The sequence below is a fragment of the Mesoplodon densirostris genome, chromosome 12 (genome assembly GCF_025265405.1).
Source record: "Mesoplodon densirostris isolate mMesDen1 chromosome 12, mMesDen1 primary haplotype, whole genome shotgun sequence".
NCBI classification, from domain to species: domain Eukaryota; kingdom Metazoa; phylum Chordata; class Mammalia; order Artiodactyla; family Ziphiidae; genus Mesoplodon; species Mesoplodon densirostris.
The window spans coordinates 51,468,285-51,496,090 of NC_082672.1; the positions used below are offsets into that span (position 1 = coordinate 51,468,285).

The 27,806-nt window shown below is 40.0% G+C and overlaps 1 protein-coding gene across 2 annotated transcripts in view; it reads right to left on the reverse strand.

Moving 5' to 3' along the window:
• Positions 1-1,867: 1,867 nt before the first annotated feature.
• Positions 1,868-27,806, reverse strand: part of AFG1L (AFG1 like ATPase) — a 232,887-nt gene continuing 206,948 nt past the window's right edge. For both annotated transcript variants that reach the window (XM_060115134.1, XM_060115133.1), the window contains exons 11-13: positions 8,338-8,478; positions 4,002-4,115; positions 1,868-2,079 (exon numbers count right to left, since the gene is read on the reverse strand). In XM_060115134.1, the coding sequence (XP_059971117.1) occupies positions 1,951-2,079; positions 4,002-4,115; positions 8,338-8,478 (384 nt within the window). In that variant the 3' untranslated portion in view covers positions 1,868-1,950. The remainder of the gene's footprint in view (positions 2,080-4,001; positions 4,116-8,337; positions 8,479-27,806) is intronic.

A 27,806-nucleotide genomic window follows, 5' to 3' on the forward strand; every position in this document is an offset into this window, starting at 1 on the left:
CAACGGGAGAGGCCGCAACAGTGAGAGGCCTGTGTAACGCAAAAAAAAAAAACCCAACAACAAACAACCTCATCCAAAAATGGGCAGAAGACCTAAATAGACATTTCTCCAAAGTAGATATACAGATTGCCAATAAAGACATGAAAGGATGCTCAATATCAGTAATCATTAGAGAAATGCAAATCAAAACTACAATGAGGTATCACCTCACACCGGTCATAATGGCCACCATCAAAAAATCTACAAACAATAAATGCTGGAGAAGGGGTGGAGAAAAAGGAACCGTCTTGCACTGTTGGTGGGAATGTAAATTGATACAGCCACTATGGAGAACTGTATGGAGTTTCCTTAAAAAACTAAAAATAGAACTACCCATACGACCCTGCAATCCCACTACTGGGCATATACCCTGAGAAAACCATAATTCAAATTTTTTTCAGTTTTTCACCATTGAGAACGAGTCATGTACCAAAATGATCACTGCAGCTCTATTTACAATAGCCAGGACATGGAAGCAACCTAAGTGTCCATTGACAGATGAATGGATAAAGAAGGTGTGCGAAATATATACAATGGAATATTACTCAGCCATAAAAAAGGAATGAAATAGAGTTATTTGAAGTGAGGTAGATGGATGGACCTAGAGGCTTTCATACAGAGTGAAGTCAGTCAGAAAGAGAAAAACAAATACCGTATGCTAACACATATATATGGAATCTAAAAAAAAAAAAGAAAAAAAAAAGGTTCTGATGAACCTAGGGGCCGGACAGGAATAAAGATGCAGATGTAGAGAATGGACTTGAGAACACGGGGCAGAGGAAGGGTAAGCTGGGACCAAGTAAGAGAGTGGCATGGACATATATACACTACCAAATGTAAAACAGATAGCTAGTAGGAAGCAGCCACATAGCAAAGGGAGATCAGCTCGGTGCTTTGTGTCCACCTAGAGGGGTGGGATGCGGAGGGTGGGAAGGAGATGCAAGAGGGAGGAGATAAGGGGATATATGTATACATATAGCTGATTCACTTTGTCATACAGCAGAAACTAACACAACATTGTAAAGCAAGTATACTCCAATAAAGATGTTTACAACAACAAAAAGAAAGCCAGGGTCATATAAGGTACCATGGGGGAAAAACAAAAGAAATAAGATCATAAAGCTTTCCTTGTTTTGAATTGAAATGTAGAGTTTTTTCTTTCCCTCTCATAAAGATGTGTTTCTATTGTGCGGCTACCATGTAGCCAAAGCTTAGAGATGTCCCGACACCCTGCATTTACCGTGTGTGTGTGTGTTCAAGATTCATTCAGGTGGCTAAATATGAAACTAAAATGCCTAGTCCTACATTTAACTTCAGGAGTGCTGATTTTAATTTTGTGGTGCAGAAATAAGGCCAAATAAATAGGCAAAAAGTAGACCTAAAAGTGTTTTTTTTTTCTCCAATTCATGCTGTCTTGGCGCACGTACGTGTCACCGGCTCCTTTTTTTAAAAATTTTATTTATTTATTTATGGCTGTGTTGGGTCTTCGTTTCTGTGCGAGGGCTTTCTCTAGTTGTGGCAAGTGGGGGCCACTCCTCATCACGGTACGCAGGCCTCTCACTATCGCGGCCTCTCTTGTTGCGGAGCACAGGCTCCAGATGCGCAGGTTCAGTAATTGTGGCTCACGGGGCCAGCTGCTCCGTGGCATGTGGGATCTTCCCAGACCAGGGCTCGAACCCGTGTGCCTTGCATTGGCAGGAGGACTCTCAACCACTGCGTCACCAGGGAAGCCCCTAAAAATGGCTTTAACTTACTAATCCACTACATCTTTGACAGCAATGTTAGATAAAAATGGTCCAGAGGACAAAGTGCTTAATTAATGGTGAGAAAATGATTCCTTCAAGTCCCATAATAAAGAGTTCTCCCTGCGGTAATGATTTGCCCAGAGTTTTATTCATGCAAAAGTGACGGCTACTTCTTGCTTCTGTCCCCTTCCTTCCAGTATTGTTCAGTCTGCATTTCTGTGAGTCGGGAAATTGTGCGCTGAAATGCAAAGATTTCCTCTTCTCCAGTAAACATAGCGAGTCCTTCTGCTGAGTCCTGGTTACCAAAAAACAAAACAAAACAACAACCTAGCACCAATTAAAACCCCCACAACTAAAAATTTAAAGAACTAAGTACAGGCTTTAAAAAATACTTTTTGGGTTTATACTACAAAATATTCTATAAATTTTTTTCATATACAATTTCTTAAACTAGACTAGAGAATCAGCTAATTTAAACCAATAATCAATAAACAGAACAAAAATTACCAGGGAGAAAACATTAGATGAATAATTAAAGCTGAAACAACACCCCAAAATCCAAATAAGAAAATTTTTGCTCAGATGCAAGTTCTCTACAAAATCCAATGGAAGGACATTCCAGACAGAAAAGGATTTTTTTCTCAAAAAGTGCACACCAGAAATAAGTAACAGAAAAACCAAGAAGTTCTGGTATGTCAGGACGAGGCTGAGACCCTCTCCTGAAGCTCCACAGACAGGGCCATATTCCTGAGGGGAGGCCTGAAGATGAACCTGAAGAGCCTTTTCCAAACTGGGTAACTGAGAGGTCTCCTGTGGGCCTGGAGATCGTGCCTGGGAGCTTACTTCGGGAAGGCCAGAGCTGCTTTTGGTCTTGAGCTGCTGGGACGCTTGATCCTCCCATGTAGCGGGAACCCCCTGTGAGGCCAGTAAACATCCTGGGACTGGTGATTCCAACACCAGCCTGTGGCCAGAAGTGAACGTTGAATTTTTGTCTCTTTCCTTAGGGGTTTGCTATTACACTCTTTCAGAGAAAAGTTCTGGACTCCTAAGTCCAAGTTACTGACCTACTGTAAAACTGCATCACCCTACGGTCAGGTGCCCTGATTTCTTCATGATTATTAGCCCCAAGTGCTTAGCTTACTTTGCCCTGTATCCGAACCTGATCAGAAGAAAATATTTAAAGCCAATGATTTAAAGGACTTTAGGAACTGAGATCATGTAGCCCCTTAAGTGTATTCTTCCAAATTGTTAAAGACTTTATTTGGATGTATCACTCTTAGAGAAATGGGATCATAAGCAGCTATTTATTTCTACATGTAGATTTAAATAATCATATTTTGAAAGTTTACTTTCAAAAAGAATAATTGGCCTCATTTTCCCAGACTCCTGAGAATGCATAATTTCTACTCAGGTCAATAAGGAACTGTCTCCTCATTCCAAATAGCCTTTCACCACTGGGGTTGAAAGAATGGGGCTGGCCTCATTCTGGGGGTGAATGTTTATAGTTTTAAATTTTTGACTAATATTTCAATTGCCTACCGTTGAGAAATATACCCTGTAACATTCATACGGAAGAAGGAAATGCAAAGTCACTTCTGCTTGGCTTGGGGTGAAGCACCAGACCCCAAGCTCCAAGAGAACTAGGCCAGCATAGGCTGGTTCCCAACAGAGTGTCCCCAGATCCTAGCACCCACAGGTGTTCCACAAATGTCTACAGAATGGGGGTTAGGAGATGAAGCATGGATTTCTTTTAAAGCAAGGGCCTTGCCAGGCACTTCATAGACCTGGAATAGCCAGTTCACATGGTTGGATACTGTATCATGCACTCTACAAATCCAGCAGACATGAAGAAGGATATCCAGAAAAGGCAGCATGGTGTAGCAGAATGTAGAATGAGCCCAGAACCAAAGACGGTGCCTGGATCCAGCTCTGGCCTGCCATTAGTCAGTGGTGTAACCTCAGGCCCATTAAGTCCACCTCCCTGGATTTTGTTTCTATCATATGCAAAAATGATCACGAAGATTCCTTCCACTTTAAAGCTGTAATTCCCTACATTTAGTGATGCTGAGGATATGCCTGCTATACTGGCTTTAGAAGAGAGCAGCAAATCAGTGGTTAAATACATACTGCATTCCTTCTTCAAAATGTAGCCATGCATCAAACCAAAAACAATTAAGCTGTTTTATAATAAAAAGAGATTATGTTAATATCACCTACCTGGCTCAGCCCCAAATCATCCATCAGTATTCTGCTTTGCTCCAACTCACTGTCATGATGTTCATACAAAAATAAGCTTGATATGGGAGTTGATGCAGAGCAAATTATGCGCACCTGAAACAGAGGAAAACGAGTAAATGGTGTTACTCCTTACCTTTCACAAGTTGAAGGTAAAAACAAATTTCTCATAAAAATCTGTTTGTCATAACAGGGAGCTTGGATTTTTGCTTTTAAAATGTTCATATTTGTTCTAACAGTTTGAGTCTCTTTAAAGTGATATATATTTTTAAATGGTTCTAAACATATGCAGCAAAACTGGTACTTGGTGAAAATACACTCTTATGAGTTTATAGAATGCGTATTTACAAAAGAACAATGCCTTGAACTCCTCTCTTTCAATCCAAGTAACAGTTTTTTTTTTTTCCAAGTAACAGTCTTAACTTTATTTCGACTTCTACACATTTTCTCCAAGTCCTATCTTTATTTTGGAAAAAAAAATATTTTAAAGCTTCAATCTATGACTTTTTTCCTATTTCATTAATCTGCTTTTCTAATTAGAGATTTTAGCTAATTATCCTGAAGTTATCCTAAATTATCCTAAAGCTACTAAAAATTTCATTAATCTCCATGCTTAAAACTTCTACAAAAAAGCATCAGCAAAATGTGGTTGTCAAAGTTTCAAAACTGGCAGGACCCATTTACACTGTATCTTCTTCATGAATAAAAATCTTGCATAAATAAGTGAATACAGCATTTCTTTTTAAAAAAATAATTATATGGAAATCTTTTTTAAAATTTATTTTTGTTTATTTTTGGCTGTGTTAGGTCTTCCTTGCTGCACGCAGGCTTTCTCTAGTTGCGGCGAGTGGGGGCTACTCTTCGTTGTGGTGCGCGGACTTCTCATTGTGGTGGCTTCTCATTATGGCACACGGGCTTAGTTGCTCTGTGGCATGTGGGCTCTTCCCGGACCAGGGCTCGAAGCCGTGTCCCCTGCATTGGCAGGTGGATTCTTAACCACTGCACCACCAGGGAAGCCTCAGCATTTCTTTAAGGTGGATTTCAATATTTGGAAACTTTTTTCCTATTTCTGGAATAGCTCTGAAATGTAAATAGACAAACCACATAACCCATATTCAGATAGCCTAGGATCACAGATGTTTCCAAATGTATTTTTGAAACAAAATACTTTTTTAAAAAGCCTTTTGACCATGTCCATATTTTTTCTTATAGTTTGAGTCTCTTTAAAGTGATATATATATATTTTTTTAATTTTTAAATTTTTTTTGCAGTATGTGGGCCTCTCACTGTTGTGGCCTCTCCCGTTGCGGAGCACAGGCTCCGGACGCGCAGGCTCAGCGGCCATGGCTCACGGGCCCAGCCGCTCCGCAGCATGTGGGATCTTCCCGGACCAGGGCACGAACCCGTGTCCCTTGCATCGGCAGGCGGACTCTCAACCACTGCGCCACCAGGGAAGCCCTAAAGTGATATTTTTAATCTGCATAGTACTTTACAAATATTTCCACACAGTTTATATCACCCTCTGAAGTAGGGAACAAAGGTTTTATTGGGCAACTGGGGCCTGTAGAGGTCTCAACTTGTGATACCAGCCCAGATCTTCCAGTTCTAAGTTCAGTAGTTTTTCCATTACAACTGAGGTTGACATTTTTACCTAACTGTTTGGAGCCCATCTCTGTGTGCATCAAAGATGCTCCCCATATGCACCATTACCACTTCGCTGCATAGGTGAGACTGCTAAGTTCGGTGCATTGCTACTCTACTTATACCCTGAGTTTCCAGATGCACTGCTACTCTACTTATACTCTGAGTTTCCAGAACCTACATTTATTTCAGCATCCTGCCAGACATCCTTCAAAAAGACTAAGCTTGACATTAATATTTCTTGATTACATAGTGTTTGAGTGTACATGTGATCATATATCAGAAACAGCTTTTTTATCTTTATAAATTTTATTTCCACTAGTTTATATACAAAACATACTCTTCTTGATGTTTAAGGAGACCTGAATTTGTTTTCAGGATTCACAGCCATCCTTTTAAAATCATTATTTAAGTAAATATGCTGATACTTCAAAATAATGTATTGATGTTTGGGACTAGTATTTCTATATCCAAATAGCCTTCTACCTCCTCTTATAAATTATTTAAATCACAAATGACACTTTTTCATTACTCAGATGGGAATGCCCTTATTTCACAGATACATCTAGAATACATTCTAGAACAATGTCTGTTTAATGCTCCCAATTTCTGAAATAAGATAATTTCAACTATGCTTTAAAAAAGAGTATAAACTCCAAATGCATGATTTAGTTAAAGCAAATGTTAGGAGAATAGTTCTGATATTTCATCATATTGCCAGATAAATCTTTTTGTCTAACGAAGAAGTGAAACAGTTGGGGGAGGTAGGATCAGGGGGTGGGACTAAGGGGTGGGGACCATAAGCTTTCTTTAAGGTATTCCTAGCCAAAAGATTAAAAAAAAAAAAAGAGTTTATCAATCCTCCAGTCTAAGAACCACCTACCAATGCCCTTCTCCCACTTTCTTCTTGAAGCACTGCCCTCTAAAAACAGAGTGCCACCTCCAGGCGATTTATTCTGGACTCCACGCGATTATTTCAGAGCAGAGTCTCTGGGTGAGTGACCCAGAAGGAGACAAGTGACAGGACTTGACCCCTAAGCTCTGGTGTTCTCAGCTTCCTGCCTCTGCTGACTCCCTGCTCGCACACCCCCTGGAAGCATGCAGCAGATTTGGATCGTGCTCACTAAGGCAGGCTGCCCTCAGCGTGGCACCAGAGCCACGCTGGCTGCCCTTCGTGCTCAGGCCCATCACAGGGCCTCTGCTGCAAACTCGCCACCCTGGTGAGGGCTTTTCACTCTGCACTTTGAGCTTGGCCATCATATCTCGGAGTTTGTGAGCAGCACTTGAGGAGCTGGTGAACAAGCAGGCTCCAGGCCCCACCCTTGGTCCTCATTTGCTGGTGGGGATGGGGTGGGCTCTGGAATCCGGATCTTAAGTAGCTCAGATGATTCTGGTGCAGCTGTTCCTCAGCAGGACTTTCCATGCCCACCCCCACGTCCCACACAAAGATCAGTTTACTCTTCCCCTGTACTCTCACAGCACCAACTACCCTCTCTTTCCAAGAGGACATCCAGTGAGGACTCTACACTCAGCTCTGTGCACGTTTCATTAGTGTTTTTTCAGCACTAGACTATCAGCTCCATGAAGGCAGGCACCATGTCTGGCTTTGCTTGGCATTGAATTAGCAGTGTGCTTGGCATGATAAATGTTGTTGAATGAATGAATAAAGGAAACATTAAAAATCTCACCTCTCCCTCCCAGCAGATTCTCCCCTCAAAGTCCCTTCAATTTTAGAATCACTGCTCTATCTCTTTCTGTGCAAGGAATAAGGAGGAAAAACTGTATCTAACAGTGAAACAATATTTTACTCTAATTTGAAGTGGTACTTATACTTTACTGTAAATATATATTTATAGGTATATACTATTAATCATGGCTCATCTTCATTGAAAGCTTACTGTACGCCACACGATGTTCTAAGTACTTTACATGCTCATGTATCTCACAACAATCTTATGAGGTAAATACCATTATTGCCTTCTTTTGCTAAAGAAGGCAATTCAAGTTCAAGAGGTTAAGCTGGTCTTCAAGGTATTCAGCCTGGTCCCAGGGCCCACTCCTTAACCACTAGGCAATACTGACTCTGATGAAGGGACAAAGGCTCTGCAATTCATGCTAAAACACCTGGATTTTTTTTTTTTTTTTTTAGAGAGATGACAGGTACTGGGATTTCTGGGTCAGAGGGAGAGAAAACTCTGATACTGAGGAGGGCACTTTAGTCATTCATTCATTCATTTTGTTCATTCATTATTTTATCAGTCCAATAATTTATTCATGCAACAAGTATTTATTGAGCACTCAATCTAGGTAAGGCATTGTGCTGTGCATCCTCATAGACAGAGCATATGATATGTCTGGTTGAATGAAGGATTTGGTAATATAGCAAACTGTCTTATGATGGGATTTTTAATATAGTACTATTACTATTACTGCTACTACCAATAGTACTTATACAGCATTCAGCTTGTGCCAAGTCGTGTTTTAAACGGTTTACCTGTATTAGTTTATTTTGTCCTCACAACAGTTCTCTGAAGTAAATACTATTATTATCTCCAATTTGCAGATGAAGAAACAGGTGCAGAGAAGTGAAGTAAGTGGTAGACCAGGATTCCAGCCCAGATAATTTCGCTCCACAGTCCAAAATGTTTAATGTTGAGAAAATGTACCACATCCTTACCTTGAAATCATAAAAGTTATCAATGAGAGTTATGAATCTCCGAGCTTGGGTCCTCTTTGCCAGGGTAAATTGTGGAATGTTTCGTAAAAATACTGTATCAAAATTTTTTGACAGTTCCAAATAGTCACTGGCTCCAAGTGGCTATAATTAAAATGAAATAAAGAAAAGAAAATTGAAATAAGCCAATTCTGGTTAAAGACATCTCTTTTTCTTGCCATGGTGTGATCTAGGTGGTAGCTTTGGGGTAACTTGACCAAACGGGGCAGTGTTTTCAGAGTAGGCTGAGGACAGAGTTCACTATACTGTAACAGTGCTGTAAACAAGTAAGAGAGAAGGCAAGACCTTGATGGGAAGTGAAAGAATAACTCTGGCCGCCTCCGCTGGTATCTTGTAGGCCCCCATCCTAAACCCGGTCTTTACTCTTTTTTTTTTTTTTTTTTTTTTTGCGGTATGCGGGCCTCTCACTGTTGTGGCCTCCCCCGTTGCGGAGCACAGGCTCCGGACGCGCAGGCTCCGGACGCGCAGGCTCAGCGGCCATGGCTCACGGGCCCAGCCGCTCCGCGGCATATGGGATCCTCCCAGACCGGGGCACGAACCCGTATCCCCTGCATCGGCAGGCGGACTCTCAACCACTTGCGCCACCAGGGAGGCCCTACTCTTTTTATTTATACGACATGACTTTAAACACATCCTAACAAACCCTTCCTACGACTCAACTGCAAACTGTCACTACTGGTAAATAGAGCTGTCTTATCATGGCAGCTGAATATTTTGTCACCATTTTGAAATAAAGACTATGCTCCAGCATGAAAAGCATCAGAAAATATTTTTTTCTTTAATTTGAGGTACAGTTACTCAAGTACAATGTAGTAAACACTGCTAATCTCTGTAAGGAATACCAGAGGGTTTTCATGACCAGAAGTAGACCAAGACCTCAAGCACAACGTGGTGCAGCTGCTACCTCTACACACGAGGAGGATGCAGCGCTCAGGGTCCACAGAACCATTCACAAAGGTGCCACCTACAGATGTAAAGTGCTTGCTCCTGAAACAGGAAGTTAACTCACGACAGTTACGAGGAGAACAACTTGCGAACACTCTTTGGGGTTAGGAACGCTCCCAGGAGAGTCACTTCTCATTTTAAGTTGTGTGTGGATGACTGTGCCCTGTGAGCAGGAACCATGAGCAGGGCCAGGAGAGTGTTTCTGGCCCTGCAAGAATGTGGAGGAGACTAGCAGGCCAGGAGCTGCTCTCAGGTGCCTCTGGAGGCTCTTGGATCCCAACAACTGATCCCTGGGACACAGATGGCTAAGCCTCCTCAATTTCTGGCAGAATTCATTAACACTCCTCCCTGTTCAAAAATGTCTCCCTCACTAGGGTGGTAATTTGCATTAAAACTCCTGCTTTCAGAAATGTAGACAGGGCTATGTTCCTGGGAGAATCAGGGAGTTGCAAGGAAGGGGAGGGTCATTCTCACCTTAGAGTCCATCCATTTAAGGCCACCACTATCCTAATGACCAGCTAAAATCAGTTATATTCAGAAAACTTCTAGCGGAGGTGTGGGGAGGTTAGAGTGAATTGGAGAGTGAAGCTCTGGGGAGGTGGTTCCCTCAAGAACAGCAGTTCTAAGAAGGATGCAGTAACTACCAGCCTAGGGCGAAGGGGCACAACACCAGAGAGAGAGCACAAAGAATGACATGATGCCTTTGAAATCTGCTTAGAGAGGCCCCTTCCCCCCATCTCCTCTCACCAACCAAATAACAAGTGGGGCCAGAAAAGAGAAAACATTGCCTTTTCCATTTCCCTTCCCTGGCTGGACAGCCTCTACCTCCAGACCCAGTGCCTGACCTTAGCTGAGACTCCCTGCCCACCTCAGCCATAGGGACTCGAATGTGCGTGTGGTTTATTTTGGTCTAACCTTGACTCTGCTATGAGGAAACACTGCTGTCAAGGTTGATGTGGACCAGGAGGGTGTGTTAACAGAGTAGCTCAGAACAAGGGCTCTAGACAGCCTGGGTTTGAATCCTCAGTCTGTAACTTATGAATGGTGTGTCTTCGGCAAGTAACCTAATCTTTCTGTTCCTTAGTTTTCCCATCTGTAAAATGAGAATTGTTTCCTATCTCACAGCGTTGTGAGGATTAAACAAAATAATGCATGCAAAGCATTTTACACAGTGCCTGGAACATACATTACCACTCAACCCACTTTAGCTGCTTTTTATTTTTATTATTTTGAGCTCAAATGATTAGGCTCAGTACAAATGAGTTGAAGGTGTGAAGAAGTGTCATTCTCAATAGGACCAGGTAGCGTTGCTCTACCCCCGACTACATCCTAAACCCTAAAAATCAGCCTTTGTGCATTTGCCTGTCCGCAGAGTCACAGCAGGGACCAGATGAGACTGTGGAATCCCATGTAATGAAAACAATTCCCGAAAGGGGAGGGGGAAGGTAATATACAGTGTCTTCCTGTAAAAAGGAGAACTCATACAATAAGACACTCATGCTCTGAGGGTGACCCACACTACTTTTCTGAGATCAGTTAGAATTTAGTGTCTCATCTTTTGTAAATCAGAAATTATATGTAAAAAAAAAATGTAAAACCTCATCTTAGGTATGTAGTTATGTATAATTAAGCTCACTATTTATGCATGGATATGATTTCTATCAGTATAACTACATGCCCAAGGAAAATCATTATCAGAAGTGCACTGAAGTGCCTAGGGCAGCTGAAAATCAGAATTCTGCTCACTCAGCTATTTTTACAAATTATATACCTTTGTCAGTAGGCTCTGCATTTACCATTATACTGGCAAATATCCCTTTCCTTCATATCCCTCATACAATTATGTGCTCATTCATGTAAAGAAAACTAAGCTTAATATAGTTATCTATCTCCTTTAAGAACAATAGTCATTGGGGGAAGTTGTTTAATGGGTGCAGAATTTCAGTTTGGGATGATGAGAAAGTTCTAGAGATGGAGAGTTGTGATGGTTGCACAGCATGTGAGTATAATTAATGCCATTGACATGTACACTTTAAAAATGATTAAAGTGGTAAGTTTTATGTTATATATTATTTTACCACAATAAAAAATAGTCATTAAATAAAGGAGAGCTTATTAATTGCCGAAGAAATCCCAATTTAGGCTAAGAAGAGAGTAATATCACCTTTTTCTTTAAAAATATGAAAAGAATGAAATGTATTAATCAAAGAAGGAAGTCTTTTCCCCAAAGAAATCAGTTCCAAAAAGATTAATTTAAAACATAAAGTTTTAAAAAATATATATTTAAAGAGTCTGTTTTCTTATCCTGGCTTCGATGTTGAAGTGTCTAAGAAGTGACACTCAACAAACTTCCCCAGGATTGAATCTGGGGAGAGATGGAGGTTTCTTATTAGTTAGAAACACTATTTTTCATTAATTAAATAAGTTAAATAGTTGTGAGAGAAAATACCATAAGGACTTTGGAATTATGGTCTGTCACGTCTAGTATGTGACCTTGAGCAAGTCTCTCTGAACTTCCATTTCCTCATCTGTAAAAGAGGGATCATAACCTGTCCCATAGGTTTGTTCCAAGGATTTGATGCATTGATTGCACGTAAAATCTTACAACAGTGGTGGTTACACAGTAAGTGATCAATAAGTGTTAGTTCTTAACTTACAGAGTTCATGTGAGAAGTAACTAAAATGATTTATGCATAGTATGCTGTTTGGCATACAACACTTAATAAATAATAGCTATTCTTTTATTAACTATTAAATAACCTTTTCCTCAGCTCACAAAGCCAGGCAAGTGAACAGTTCAACAGTCTGACTCTGCCTTTGCACTCAGGAGGTAAGAGCCACTCCCTCTGGTCCTTCCTGTCTGTGGTCCACCAAAATATCTGCCCTCCTGGCACCTCAGCCCTCCATGAAGTCATATGTAGATGACAAAAATAGCATATGTCTCAGGTCCTCCTTCCCACACGTCTTGTGGTAATAACACGAGCACCTGTGTGTGGTAAAGCCCAAGGCCCACATAATGAACAGCCCCTAACCCAGTACATGTCACATAGGAAGTGCTTAATATTTATTGAATGCATTAGTGAATGTATGAATAAAACACAACATAGCCTGGGGAGCAGGCCTACTCCTTCTTTTATACCCATTTGTCACCAAATTAATTGAAACACCTACCAAAAAATCCCACTTTTTCTTAGTTGGCCCAAATTCCTCACTCCCCAGGTAAGCCTTTGTTGTATATCCTAGAAAACACATGTAGGAACATTCTAGAAAAGATATAGATCATAATGTTAACAATGGTTATCTTTGGATAGTGGAATGAAAGATTAATTTTGTTTCTTTGTTATACTTTTTGGACTTTTTTCCCCCAGTGAACTTGTGTTACTTTTGAATAGCAAAAACAATAATGCTTTTTTTTGGAGATCATTTTTATAGTGGGCATCTTATCATTTATGTCTCACCTGTGTGAGATCATAGTATCGGTTTTGTCATGGACATTTTTCTTTTTATCCCTAAGCTTTCTTAATCTATAGAAGTAGGATTTTTTTCAGGGACATTTAAAAAAAGAAATCATAAGCTGAATGCGTGTGTTCTCCTTTAAAGTTTGACAAAGGAAAACGGATTTGATATTTGGGATGAAATCTGACTTTGGTTGTATAGTTACATTCAGCTAATGATTCTTCACACCAGGGAGACAAGGGGGAGGGAGGGGATGGGATGAATGGCTTCACACCAGGGAGACAAGGGGGAGGGAGGGGATGGGATGAATGGCAGCATTCACCAATAGTTCATTTTCAGCCCTCATGGCCGAGCACCAGAGTCCCCAGATCAAAGGCCTAGTAATGTCAAAAGGCAAGTCTTTGCCTTTAACAGTTGTTGTTTTGTGTGTATCAGTAAAGAGTTCACCCTGTATATTACAAAGAGGTGAGACACATGTGGACCTCAGAAATGGTCCTGAGATTAGACAGTGGATGATGTTAATTGTGCATCTTTTCTTTAAAGCGATGAATTGGAATCTAGATTCGTCTTTGCAGACCAACTTTCTATAATAAAAAATAACTTGCATATATTTATTGCTACCCTTTGAAGAAAATGAGTGGTGAAAAATAATTTAAAATAAAGATCGACATTTCTATGCTTAACACAATTAAACCTGATGCTTACCACAATTAAAATAATTAAAATTCACTGCAAAATTTGTTTTCTCCAGGAAATTATGCTATATACACAATGAGATCTGTACATGAATTGGAAATAAAAAATTGCTTATATAAAATTAAAAATCAATAGTATACAATATTTACAGCTTGTTAGCCCAGGTTGATATGCTCCCATTGATATTGTGTCTTAATCTGAGCAATTTTTCTCCACGTGAGCTTGATGACCAGTGCATTGTGTTTCTTTTTCCATGACTGTCAGACAATATCCAGTCCATCTGCACGTGTTTATTACCTCTGCTCTGTTTTCTCTCTCTCTCTCTTCCCCTTCTGCTACTCTAAATGAACCTAGGTTAAACTTCATCATCTCCATTTCTTTTATCCTTTTTTATATTTTCTTTTTTTCACTTCTTCATGATTCATTTTGGATAATTTCCTCTGACCCATATTCTACTCCACCATTTTTCTCCTTAGCTGTGTTTTATCTGCTCTTAAACTCATCCATTGAGTTCTTAACTTTGGTTATACACTTTACAGTTCTGGAAATTCTACTGGTTCTTTTTCAAAGTTGATATCTCTCTTTTTATATTTTCTAGATTCCTACACTTAAATTTCCAAGCCTATCTTTCTTTTTAAATCTCTTTGAATATGTAAGCTTAGTTGTTTAAAATATGAACTCATAATTCCAATATCTGGTGTTTTAATTTTATTGTCTTGTCTCCTCATATGTTTGGTTAACTTTGTGTACTGTATTTTTTCTTTGGAAAAAAAACACTCGTAGAAAGAATTTCAAGTTCAAGGCTTGAAAGTATTCTGAGCTACTTGGCTCACACAAAGTTTGACTGAAGTCCACAGAGAGCTGGTTTACTTCGGGCTCACTCTTATTCCTAGAGTGCAGTCCTTTAGGGCTCCAACCAAAGTGGAGAGCAGTTTACTAGGTCCCCCACCTTTGGTTGGCCCTAGTCTCTGCTTTTTGTCTCACTACCCAACTAGGCTGCCAAAAGCAAGTTCAGTTCAGTTCAACTTGTTTTTTAAAAGAAGACTGCTAGTGCTCACCAATATCTATGTTTTCTTCATTTTCCTGGGCACACAGCTAGATTACATTTAGGTGTGGCCGTGTGATCAAATTCAGGCCAGTGGAATGCAACAGAAGGTGATATGCATCACTTCTAGATCTGGCCCATAAATACCGCCCACACAGACTGCTCACTTCCTTTATTCATCTCCTGGTTGAAAAGAGAGGGCTCTGAGGACTTAAAGGAGGGTGGAGGCACAACAGGGATGAAGCCTGGATCCACGAGGGACCACATGGAGCAGTTTCCTGGCCAACCTGCACTGGATGGTGATATGAGCAAGAAACACATGTTTATTTGTTAAGCCTCTGAGATTTGGGGGTTGTCTGTTTCCAAAGTTAGCCTATCCTAATACTTAATTCATCCAACTTCTTTCATTGTCCTAACTACAAGGTTGGTGCAAATTACTGACAAAGAGTCCACAATTATTGGAAGTGGATGGCTTCCTAACACTTCCTGTATGAACAAGGATTCTTTTTTTTTTTTTTTTTTTTTTGCCGTACGCGGGCCTCTCACTGTTGTGGCCTCTCCCATTGCAGAGCACAGGCTCTGGACGCGCAGGCTCAGCGGCCATGGTTCACGGGCCCAGCCGCTCCGCGGTATGTGGGATCTTCCTGGACCGGGGCACGAACCCACGTCCCCTGCATCGGCAGGCGAACTCTCAACCACTGTACCACCAGGGAAGCCCGAACAAGGATTCTTATTCACATAAGATGGTAACTGTCAAAAGTTTCTCTTCAAACTTTCTTCAGATTATCGTTAAAATTTTTAAAATCAGGAACTGCATTTAGCCATTTCCAACATCAAATGTGATTCTTAAAAAGCTATATTCATGACTTCCGGGTAAGATGGCGGAAGAGTAAGACGCGGAGATCACCTTCCTCCCCACAGATATACCAGAAATACAGCTACACGTGGAACAACTCCTACAGAACACCTACTGAACGCTGGCAGAAGACCCCAGACCTCCCAAAAGGCAAGAAACTCCCCACATACCTGGGTAGGGCAAAGCAGAGAGATTCCCGCACAGAGGAGCGGTGCCGAGCGGCACTCACCAGCCCGAGAGGCTTGTCTGCTCCCCCGCCGGGGCGGGCGGCGCTGGAGCTGAGGCTTGGGCTTCGGTCAGAGCGCAGGGAGAGGACTGGGGCTGGCGGCGAGAACTCAGCCTGAAGGGGGCTAATGTGCCACAGCTAGCCGGGAGGGAGTCCGGGAAAACTCTGGAGCTGCCGAAGAGGCAGGAGACTTTTTCTTCCCTCTTGGTTTCCTGGTGCGCGAGGAGAGGGGATTAAGAGCGCCGCGTAAAGGAGCTCCAGAGACGGGCGCGAGTCACGGCTGAAAGCGCGGAGCCCAGAGACGGGCGTGGGACGCTGGGGCTGCTGCTGCCGCCGCCAAGAAGCCTGTGTGCGAGCGCAGGTCACTGTCCACACCGCCCTTCCGGGAGCCTGTGCAGCCTGCCACTGCCGGGGTCCCGGGATCCAGGGGCGGCTTCCCTGGGAGAACGCACGGCGCGCCTCAGGCTGGTGCAACGTCACGCCGACCTCTGCCGCTGCAGGCTCGCCCCGCACTCCGTGCCCCTCCCTCCCGCCCGGCCTGAGTGAGCCAGAGTCCCCGAAGAGGCTGCTCCTTTAACCCTGTCCTGTCTGAGCGAAGAACAGACGCCCTCCGGCGACCTACACGCAGAGGCGGGGCCAAATCCAAAGCTGAGACCCAGGAGCTGTGAGAACAAAGAAGAGAAAGGGAAACCTCTCCCAGCAGCCTCAGAAGCAGCGGATTAAAGCTCCACAATCAACTCCATGTACCCTGCATCTGTGGAATACATGAATAGACAACAAATCATTCCAAATTGAGTAGCCAGGAGTCAGTGCTGTGCCTCTGAGGTGGGAGAGCGAACTTCAGGACACTGGTCCACAAGAGACCTCCCAGCTCCACATAATATCAAACGGCGAAAATCTTCCAGAGATCTCCATCTCAACACCAGCACCCAGCTTCACTCAACGACCAGCAAGCTACAGTGCTGGACACCATATGCCAAACAACTAGCAAGACAGGAACACAACGCCACCCATTAGCAGAGAGGCTGCCTCAATTCATAAAAAGTCTGCAAACACCCCAAAACACACCACCAGACGTGGACCTGCCCACCAGAAAGACAAGATCCAGCCTCATCCACCAGAACACAGGCAGTAGTCCCCTCCACCAAGAAGCCTACACAACCCACTAAACCAACCTTAGCCACTGGGGACACACACCAAAAACAACGGGAACTACGAACCTGCAGCCTGCAAAAAGGAGACCCCAAACACAGTAACATAAGCAAAATGAGAAGACAGAAAAACACACAGCAGGAGAAGGAGCAAGATAAAAACCCACCAGACCTAACAAATGAAGAGGTAATAGGCAGTCTATCTGAAAAAGAATTCAGAATAATGATGGTAAAGATGATCCAAAATCTTGGAAATAGAATAGACAAAATGCAAGAAACAGTTAACAAGGACCTAGAAGAACTAAAGACGAATCAAGCATCGATTAAAAACACAATAAATGAAATAAAAAATACTCTAGATGGGATCAATAGCAGAATAACTGAGGCAGAAGAACGGATAAGTGAGGTGGAAGATAAAATAGTGGAAATAACTGCTGCACAGCAAAATAAAGAAAAAAGAATGAAAAGAACAGAGGACAGTCTCAGAGACCTCTGGGACAACATTAAACGCACCAACATTCGAATTATAGGGGTTCCAGAAGAAGAAGAGAAAAAGAAAGGGACTGAGAAAATATTTGAAGAGATTATAGTTGAAAACTTCCCTAATATGGGAAAGGAAATAGTTAATCAAGTCCAGGAGGCACAGAGAGTCCCATACAGAATAAATCCAAGGAGAAATACACCAAGACACATATTAATCAAACTGTCAAAAATTAAACACAAAGAAATCATATTAAAAGCAGCAAGGCAAAAACAACAAATAACACACAAGGGAATCCCCATCAGGATAACAGCTGATCTCTCAGCAGAAACTCTACAAGCCAGAAGGGAGTGGCAGGACATACTTAAAGTGATGAAGGAGAAAAACCTGCAACCAAGATTACTCTACCCAGCAAGGATCTCATTCAGATTTGATGGAGAAATTAAAACCTTTACAGACAAGCAAAAGCTGAGAGAGTTCAGCACCACCAAACCAGCTTTACAACAAATGCTAAAGGAACTTCTCTAGGCAAGAAACACAACAGAAGGAAAAGAACTACAATAACGAACCCAAAACAATTAAGAAAATGGGAATAGGAACATACATATCAATAATTACCTTAAATGTAAATGGACTAAATGCTCCCACCAAAAGACACAGAGTGGCTGAATGGATACAAAAACAAGACCCATATATATGCTGTCTACAAGAGACCCACTTCAGACCTAGAGACACATACAGACTGAAAGTAAGGGGATGGAAAAAGATATTCCATGCAAATGGAAACCAAAAGAAAGCTGGAGTAGCAATTCTCATATCAGACAAAATAGACTTTAAAATAAAGACTACTAGAAGAGACAAAGAAGGACACTACATAATGATCAAGGGATCAATCCAAGAAGAAGATATAACAATTGTAAATATTTATGCACCAAACATAGGAGCACCTCAATACATAAGGGAAATATTAACAGCCATAAAAGGAGAAATCGACAGTAACACAATCATAGTAGGGGACTTTAACACCCCACTTTCACCAATGGACAGGTCATCCAAAATGAAAATAAATAAGGAAACACAAGCTTTAAATGATACATTAAACAAGATGGACTTAATTGATATTTATAGGACATTCCATCCAAAAACAACAGAATACACATTTTTCTCAAGTGCTCATGGAACATTCTCCAGGATAGATCATATCTTGGGTCACAAATCAAGCCTTGGTAAATTTAAGAAAATTGAAGTTGTATCAAGTATCTTTTCCGACCACAATGCTATGAGACTAGATATCAATTACAGGAAAAGAGCTGTAAAACATACAAACACATGGAGGCTAAACAATACACTACTTAATAACGAAGTGATCACTGAAGAAATCAAAGAGGAAATTAAAAAATACCTAGAAACAAATGACAATGGAGACACGACGACCCAAAACCTATGGGATGCAGCAAAAGCAGTTCTAAGAGGGAAGTTTATGGCAATACAATCCCACCTTAAGAAACAGGAAATATCTCGAATAAACAACCTAACCTTGCACCTAAAGCAATTAGAGAAAGAAGAACAAAAACATCCCAAAGTTAGCAGAAGGAAAGAAATCATAAAAATCAGATCAGAAATAAATGAAAAAGAAATGAAGGAAACGATAGCAAAGATCAATAAAACTAAAAGCTGGTTCTTTGAGAAGATAAACAAAATTGATAAACCATTAGCCAGACTCATCAAGAAAAAAAGGGAGAAGACTCAAATCAATAGAATTAGAAATGAAAAAGGAGAAGTAACAACTGACACTGCAGAAATACAAAAGATCATGAGAGATTACTATAAGCAACTCTATGCCAATAAAATGGACAACCTGGAAGAAATGGACAAATTCTTAGAAATGCACAACCTGCCAAGACTGAATCAGGAAGAAATAGAAAATATGAACAGACCAATCACAAGCACTGAAATTGAAACTGTGATTAAAAATCTTCCAACAAACAAAAGCCCAGGACCAGATGGCTTCACAGGCGAATTCTATCAAGCATTTAGAGAAGAGCTAACACCTATCCTTCTCAAACTCTTCCAAAATATAGCAGAGGGAGGAACACTCCCAAATTCATTCTACGAGGCCACCATCACCTTGATACCAAAACCAGACAAGGATGTCACAAAGAAAGAAAACTACAGGCCAATATCACTGATGAACATAGATGCAAAAATCCTCAACAAAATACTAGCAAACAGAATCCAACAGCACATTAAAAGGATCATACACCATGATCAAGTGGGGTTTATTCCAGGAATGCAAGGATTCTTCAATATACGCAAATCAATCAATGTGATACATCATATTAACAAACTGAAGGAGAAAAACCATATGATCATCTCAATAGATGCAGAGAAAGCTTTTGACAAAATTCAACACCCATTTATGATAAAAACCCTGCAGAAAGTAGGCATAGAGGGAACTTTCCTCAACATAATAAAGGCCATATATGACAAACCCACAGCCAGCATTGTCCTCAATGGTGAAAAACTGAAACCATTTCCACTAAGATCAGGAACAAGACAAGGTTGCCCACTCTCACCACTCTTATTCAACCTAGTTTTGGAAGTTTTAGCCACAGCAATCAGAGAAGAAAAGGAAATAAAAGGAATCCAAATCGGAAAAGAAGAAGTAAAGCTGTCACTGTTTGCAGATGACATGATACTATACATAGAGAATCCTAAAGATGCTACCAGAAAACTACTAGAGCTAATCAATGAATTTGGTAAAGTTGCAGGATACAAAATTAATGCACAGAAATCTCTGGCATTCCTATATACTAATGATGAAAAATCTGAAAGTGAAATCAAGGGAACACTCCCATTTACCATTGCAACAAAAAGAATAAAATATCTAGGAATAAACCTACCTAAGGAGACAAAAGACCTGTATGCAGAAAATTATAAGACACTGATGAAAGAAATTAAAGATGATACAAATAGATGGAGAGATGTACCATGTTCTTGGATTGGAAGAATCAACATTGTGAAAATGACTGTACTACCCAAAGCAATCTACAGATTCAATGCAATACCTATCAAACTACCAATGGCATTTTTCACAGAACTAGAACAAAAAATTTCACAATTTGTATGGAAACACAAAAGACCCCGAATAGCCAAAGCAATCTTGAGAACGAAAAACGGAGCTGGAGGAATCAGGCTCCCTGACTTCAGACTATACTACAAAGCTACAGTAATCAAGACAGTATGGTACTGGCACAAAAACAGAAAGATAGATCAATGGAACAGGATAGAAAGCCCAGAGATAAACCCACGGACATATGGTCACCTTATCTTTGATAAAGGAGGCAGGAATGTACAGTGGAGAAAGGACAGTCTCTTCGATAAGTGGTGCTGGGAAAACTGGACAGGGACATGTAAAAGTATGAGATTAGATCACTCCCTAACACCATACACAAAAATTAGCTCAAAATGGATTAAAGACCTAAATGTAAGGCCAGACACTATCAAACTCCTAGAGGAAAACATAGGCAGAACACTCTATGACATAAATCACAGCAAGATCCTTTTTGACCCACCCCCTAGAGAAATGGAAATAAAGACAAAAATAAACACATGGGACCTAATGATACTTAAAAGCTTTTGCACAGCAAAGGAAACCATAAACAAGACGAAAAGACAACCCTCAGAATGGGAGAAAATATTTGCAAATGAAGCAACTGACAAAGGATTAATCTCCAAAATTTATAAGCAGCTCATGCAGCTCAATAGCAAAAAAACAAACAACCCAATCCAAAAATGGGCAGAAGACCTAAATAGACATTTCTCCACAGAAGATATACAGACAGCCAACAAACACATGAAAGGATGCTCAACATCTTTACTCATTAGAGAAATGCAAATCAAAACTACAATGAGATATCATCTCACACCAGTCAGAATGGCCATCATCAAAAAATCTAGAAACAATAAATGCTGGAGAGGGTGTGGAAAAAAGGGAACACTCTTGCACTGCTGGTGGGAATGTGAATTGGTACAGCCACTATGGAGAACGGTATGGAGGTTCCTTAAAAAACTACAAATAGAACTACCATATGACCCAGCAATCCCACTACTGGGCATATACCCTGAGAAAACCATAATTCAAAAAGAGACATGTACCAAAATGTTCATAGCAGCCCTATTTACAATAGCCCGGAGATGGAAACAACCTAAGTGTCCATCATCGGATGAATGGATAAAGAAGATGTGGCACATATATACAATGGAATATTACTCAGCCATAAAAAGAAATGAAATTGAGCTATTTGTAATGAGGTGGATGGACCTAGAGTCTGTCATACAGAGTGAAGTAAGTCAGAAAGAGAAAGACAAATACTGTATGCTGACACATATATATGGAATTTAAGAAAAAAATGTCATCAAGAACATAGGGGTAAGACAGGAATAAAGACACAGACCTACTAGAGCATGGACTTGAGGATATGGGGAGGGGGAAGGGTAAGCTGTGACAAAGTGAAAGAGCGGCATGGACATATATACACTACCAAACGTAAGGTAGATAGCTAGTGGGAAGCAGCCGCATAGCACAGGGAGATCAGCTCGGTTCTTTGTGACCGCCTGGAGGGGTGGGATAGGGAGGGTGGGAGGGAGACGCAAAAGGGAGGGGATATGGGAACATATGTATATGTATAACTGATTAAATTTGTAAAAAAAAAAAAAAAAAAAAAGCTATATTCATAGAGATAACTTTTCTCATTACAAATTTGAAAAGATTTTATGTGACAGTTTTGTTCAAATTCAGTGTTTGACATACTTAAAACATCTTTGTAAATTCAGTTTTCTTCTCATGATTATATAATATACAGAAATATAATAAATGTTTTCACCAAACCACATATAGATGCTGCCAAATCATATTATATAGCCCAGTGTGCCATGGTATCACCAATGGTATCATTTTTGACGTGTGACATCTTGATCACTATGACCAAGAAGCTGATACTAATGCTTCCACAGGACCACTCACCCCCTCACTTTCAGTAGCATTCAGTATTTAAAGGTGTCTGGGGCATTCAAATGTATTAACTAAAAAATTCTCTGTAAGATTATAATTTAAAATTCATTTAAAATATTTTTGGAGAAATGAAGAATGTCTACGTGGGGTAGTCTGATTACAATTATGGCTCCAATTATTCTTGCCTCCTTGTCCACACCCTTTGGACTGTGACTTTCCAGCTGTAGCATGAAGACATGGAGTCTATCTGCACAACTCTTCAATCTGGGCTGGACTTGCAATTAATCACAGCCAATAGAATGGGGCAAAAGTGACAAATTTCCAGTTGTGAGCTTAGGTCTCAAGAGGCTTGGCCTGCTTCTGCTCACTCTGTTGCAGCACCTAGGCTGGCCTGCTAGAAGAGGAAGGGACAGAAGGAGAGCCAATTGTCTAAGCTGAGAAAGTATCTCAGGCCAGCCTACAGCCAGCCAGCCCCCCAAACAGATGAGAGAGCCCAACCAAGATCAGCAAGGCTGAGTGCTGATGCACAAGTGAGCCCAAAATAGAGCAAAACAATTTCCCAGCTGACTTCCCAACTTCCTAGCTGACTAGAGAGCAATAATAAATGCTTATTTTTTTAAGCCACTGAATTTGGGGTGATTTGCTGAAATACTATACTTGCTACAGAGAGATTTACTAAGAAAAGCCCATGTTTTAGAAGTCATTAGCAAGTCCAGCACATGTAGAAAAAATATGACCTAGCTTTTATAGCAAAAGATTGGTTTTACACTAAAAATAGAACTACCATATGACCCAGCAATCGCACTACTGGGCATATACCCTAAGAAAACCATAATTCAAAAAGAGTCATGTACCACAGTGTTCATTGCAGCACTATTTACAATAGCCAGGACATGGAAGCAACCTAAGTGTCCATCGACAGATAAATGGATAAAGAAGATGTGGCACATATATACAATGGAATATTACTCAGCCATAAAAAGAAACAAAATTGAGTTATTTGTAGTGAGGTGGATGGACCTAGAGTCTGTCATACAGAGTGAAGTAAGTCAGAAAGAGAAAAACAAATACCATATGCTAACACATATATATGGAATCTAAAAAAAATAAAAAATGGTTCTGACGAACCTAGGGGCAGGACAGGAATAAAGATGCAGACGTAGAGAATGGACTTGAGGACATGAAGAGGGAGAAGGGTTAGCTGGAACGAAGTGAGAGAGTAGCATGGACATATACACACTACCAAATGTAAATTATATAGCTAGTGGGAAGCAGCCACATAGCACAAGGAGATCAGCTCGGTGCTTTGTGACCACCTAGAGGGGTGGGATAGGGAGGATGGGAGGGAGACGCAAGAGGGAGGGGATATAGGGACATATGTAAACATATAGGTGATTCACTTTGTTATACAGCAGAAACTAACACAACATTGTAAAGCAATTATACTCCAATAAAGATGTTAAAAAAAAGATTGGTTTTACATAATTAACAAATACATGTAAGCACATATAGTATCATTTATTTTATGTTTATTTACTTTTGTAATCAATTTTGGAATTTTTATGGTACAGTATAAAACTTATTTCCAAAAATAAAACATGATTTACTGTATATAAGAACTAGAAGAAAAAAAGCCAGAAAATTATGTGACATCCTTATTTAGAGTACAAGATGACATGGACCCAACTCAATGAAAACAGAAAGCCATAGAGAGAAAGCAAGTTGATATGAAAAAGGAATTGGGGGAGACAAGGACTGACTGCAATAAAATTAAAATTGTAAGAGCATTCCAATAGAAAAATAATGAATTTGAACAGACAATTCATGGAACAAAAATTATAAAAATTAAAAGGGGCTAATAAGCAAACAAAAAATATAGTCAAGCTCAGTAGTAACCAAAGTAAGACAAAATACGAATGATGTATCATTTTTCATACTGCAATTCTGTAAAGAAAAATAAATTACACTACTCAATGCTGGAAAGCATATAATGAGACATCCATTGCTGCTGGACAAGTAAAGCAGTTCAGCTGTTGCAGAAAAAAAATTGTTGGGTTGTATTAAGAGCCCTAAAAGAAGTCATAAACTTGACCCAGTCATTCTGCTTCTAGAAATCAATCTATAGGAAATAATCAGAAATTCAACCAAAGGCTATACACAGGATTATTTACGACTATAAGAACCCAAAAGCAACTTTAAAGCATAACAAACAGAGGAATGGCTCAATAAGGCACATTAATATAATGCAATAATATGTTGCCAACAAATAATGGTGTTTATGAAAAATATTTTATGATATGGAAACATGCTTATGGTAAAAAGTTAAGTGAAAAAAGGATAATGAAAATTTATAATTGTATTCAAAACATATATGTAGGACAAAGGCTAAGTAAATATGTAAAAAATACTAACAATTGCTGTCTCTAAGTGGTCTGAGTGATAGACTCAGAGGTATTTTTATGATCTACTTTAAGATTTTTCTGATGACTCTTAAAAAATACGGTTTGGACTGTGTGGGTCCACTTACATGCAGAATTTTTTTGGTAGTAAATACTGCAGTGCTACATGATCCATGGTTGGTTGAATCCAAGGGTGCGGAACCTCGGACGTAGAGGAACAGAGTATACAGAGGGCCAACTATAAATTATACATGGATCATCAACTGCGTGTAGGACCAGCACCCCTAATCCTGCATAGTTCAAGGATCAACTGCACTATTTATTCACCTCAGTGTCCCTAGAACCTTGCACAGACCAGGGAACAGAGTCTTGCATAATACAAGATTGGTGAATAAATGAATACAGTCACCAATTCTTCTTCAAAATCAATTATATTTACTGAATGTTTAATAAATACAAGGTATTGTACTAAATCCTACAAGGACTTTGCAAAACACAGAGAAGACACATTTTTCTACTTTTTTGACTTCACTAACATACCACTAAATTGCATGCACATGATACCTATGGCAGCTGCAAATATTTATAGTTACATTTTGCATTAGTTGATCTGCCTATGTAAGTAAACCATAGCATAAGACACTGTTTGAAATCATAATTAGTATTATAAATTCATGCATTGTGTCCTATGAATAACTAAAGCATACGATTACTTTTGAGTACTAAATGGCACCCCAGTTAGTAGCATCCTTAAGTATATTATTTTAGCTCAAAATTCAAGTAGCATTACCAAATGCAGATTCTTCTTATGATAGATAAGGATGACAGTCTCCATCTTTCTACCTGAGCAATTAAAAAGTTTGTCTTTGATGTGGCTGGTTATCTGAATAATTTTCTAAACAAGAACAATTAAAATCCACTTATTCAATCGTTTATGCATTCTCGACTATTGTTTCAAACTCCTTGTTTCTGTGGAAACCTGATGAAAACTTAAAGAACTTTAAATCTATAATGAGTTTGCTAAGGGCATTTGTTTTCCTTAATTACCAAGAATATACAGCTGGATTACATGTAGCACAGTTTCTGTAACAAACTTTTAGGAATAAAGAGCTTGCCTGCTGTCTTCTTTCTCCTGTATGAGAAACGGCACAGCTGTCTGTTTTGGTTTGACCCTGAGGCCGGGAGTGAGGATTTTCTCAATGCCACACCAATGTGAAAGGCACGAGCATTACCACCAGCCTGCCTTCTGCCCTGCAATGAGCAGTTGATCCACTTCAGTGACACGAATGAGCTGCCAGCTTGAGTTTCTTTTTTCTCTGCCTGGCTAATGCTTGTTCTGCCACCATTATTTCAGCTCAAGTAGGACGATTATTATTTCAAGCGCTGTCTAGATTATACTGTCCTAAGGGTTACTCTTTATCTGTATAGACTCCTCTTTATAAATTCCTTGTAGTGATGCCCTGATAGCTCCTAATTAAACAAGTATGTGTGGCACCTTGCTTTGTTTACACAGAAATGACAATATCTCAGATCTTAAAGAGAAGTACCTTTTAATAGGAAAAAAAATGCTTGAATGGAATTCAGATGAATGTGTCCTTTTCAAAACAAACAAAATAATAAAAAGAATTGACGTTAAAACAACTATGTGCACCAAACTAATAAAGATAATAATTAGAAAAAGAGCACTGAAATGTGTGCAAATAATTTCCCAAGGTTGGTCATATGGCACCTTAATATGAGAAATCTCATTAATATGAAGACCATAACATCCAGCTGGGAAATATCTCGCCATTCCAGAAAATACTATCAACTCTTACACATTCTACTTCAGATGTTCTTTCTGTGCTGAGGAAAAGTCTTAATACTTGATTTATACAGTCGCAATGGCAGGAGGCTAGTTCTACCTAGATCTGCCAGATCTTTGCCTAACACTCTATCCCCTCTATGGCCAAATAACAATGGTTAATATAGTATTCTATTGGGGGGTGGGCATCATATTTTTATTTTAAGAGAATTTGTAGAAACAATGACTCAACAACAACAAAAAATCAATGTGGCAAACCAGAGGCAATTGTACCCTTTCCCCACCCTGACGCAACTAGCTCTGCATATCTAATAGATCTCCAAATCCTGGAGATGTCTAATTCTGGAGATTCTGGAACTGAAAACTTTCTCGAAACACAAACCGCATCATATCAGATCTACTGAGTGCCTACTATGTGAAAAGCACTGTGCCAGGTTTATTTCTAGGAATTCTTCTAGTTCGACTGGGGAGTGGAAAACCCATTTGACTTATAGCCTGCAGCATAGAAAAACAAAATGAAAAATATGGAGATAGGTTAAAAACACAACATTAAAAGAACATGAAGAAGTAGGAAGTCATTAGCGTAATCATTATTATTAATAAGCACCACTGAGTATAAGCATCAATACCACTCTAAGGCAATACACTAAAACCACCAAAGAATCTCCATGAGATGGTAAGAAATACTGAAATGGATTATACTAACCACCTGGGATTGAGTAAGTAGAGACCATAATTTGTTAAGCAATTAGCTGGCATCAGACTGGAATGTCCAATTGTTTAACAGACATCTAAAATTCGAGGACTGTCAAGAGTTGCCCCTTTAGGAAATGAGATAACTGGGTTTGATTATGCCAAAAAAATTAACATCATGAATGAGTTAGTGTAGCTTAGAACCCTCTATTCAGAAAGACCCTAAATACTTCTGGAATTAGAAAGTCCTGCCCAGGTAATTTATTCAGTTTAAGCTTTCAATTTAACTATGCATGATAGTCAGAAAGCAGCCTAGAGTCTATTCAAAACAGGACTGCTTCTTTGGTTTTTAAGTCTGAGAGAAATGAGCCTTCACAGCCTCCTTCACAGACCTTGGCTAACCATGTCCTAGAATCTACCCTCACCATGGGATTATTCAACCTGGCTAGACTCTCTTGTTAGTTCTCAGGGTACCTAAAGTTTCTGAATTAAGGTAATGAGAGGGTTATGCTTTAGATTTTATAAGAAGCCATGGGGGCGGGGGGGAGCAGGGGGACTTCCCTAGCGGTCTAGTGGTAAAGAATCCGTGCTTCCAATGCAGGGGGCATGGGTTTGATCCCTGGTCAGGCAGGAAGTTCCTCATGCA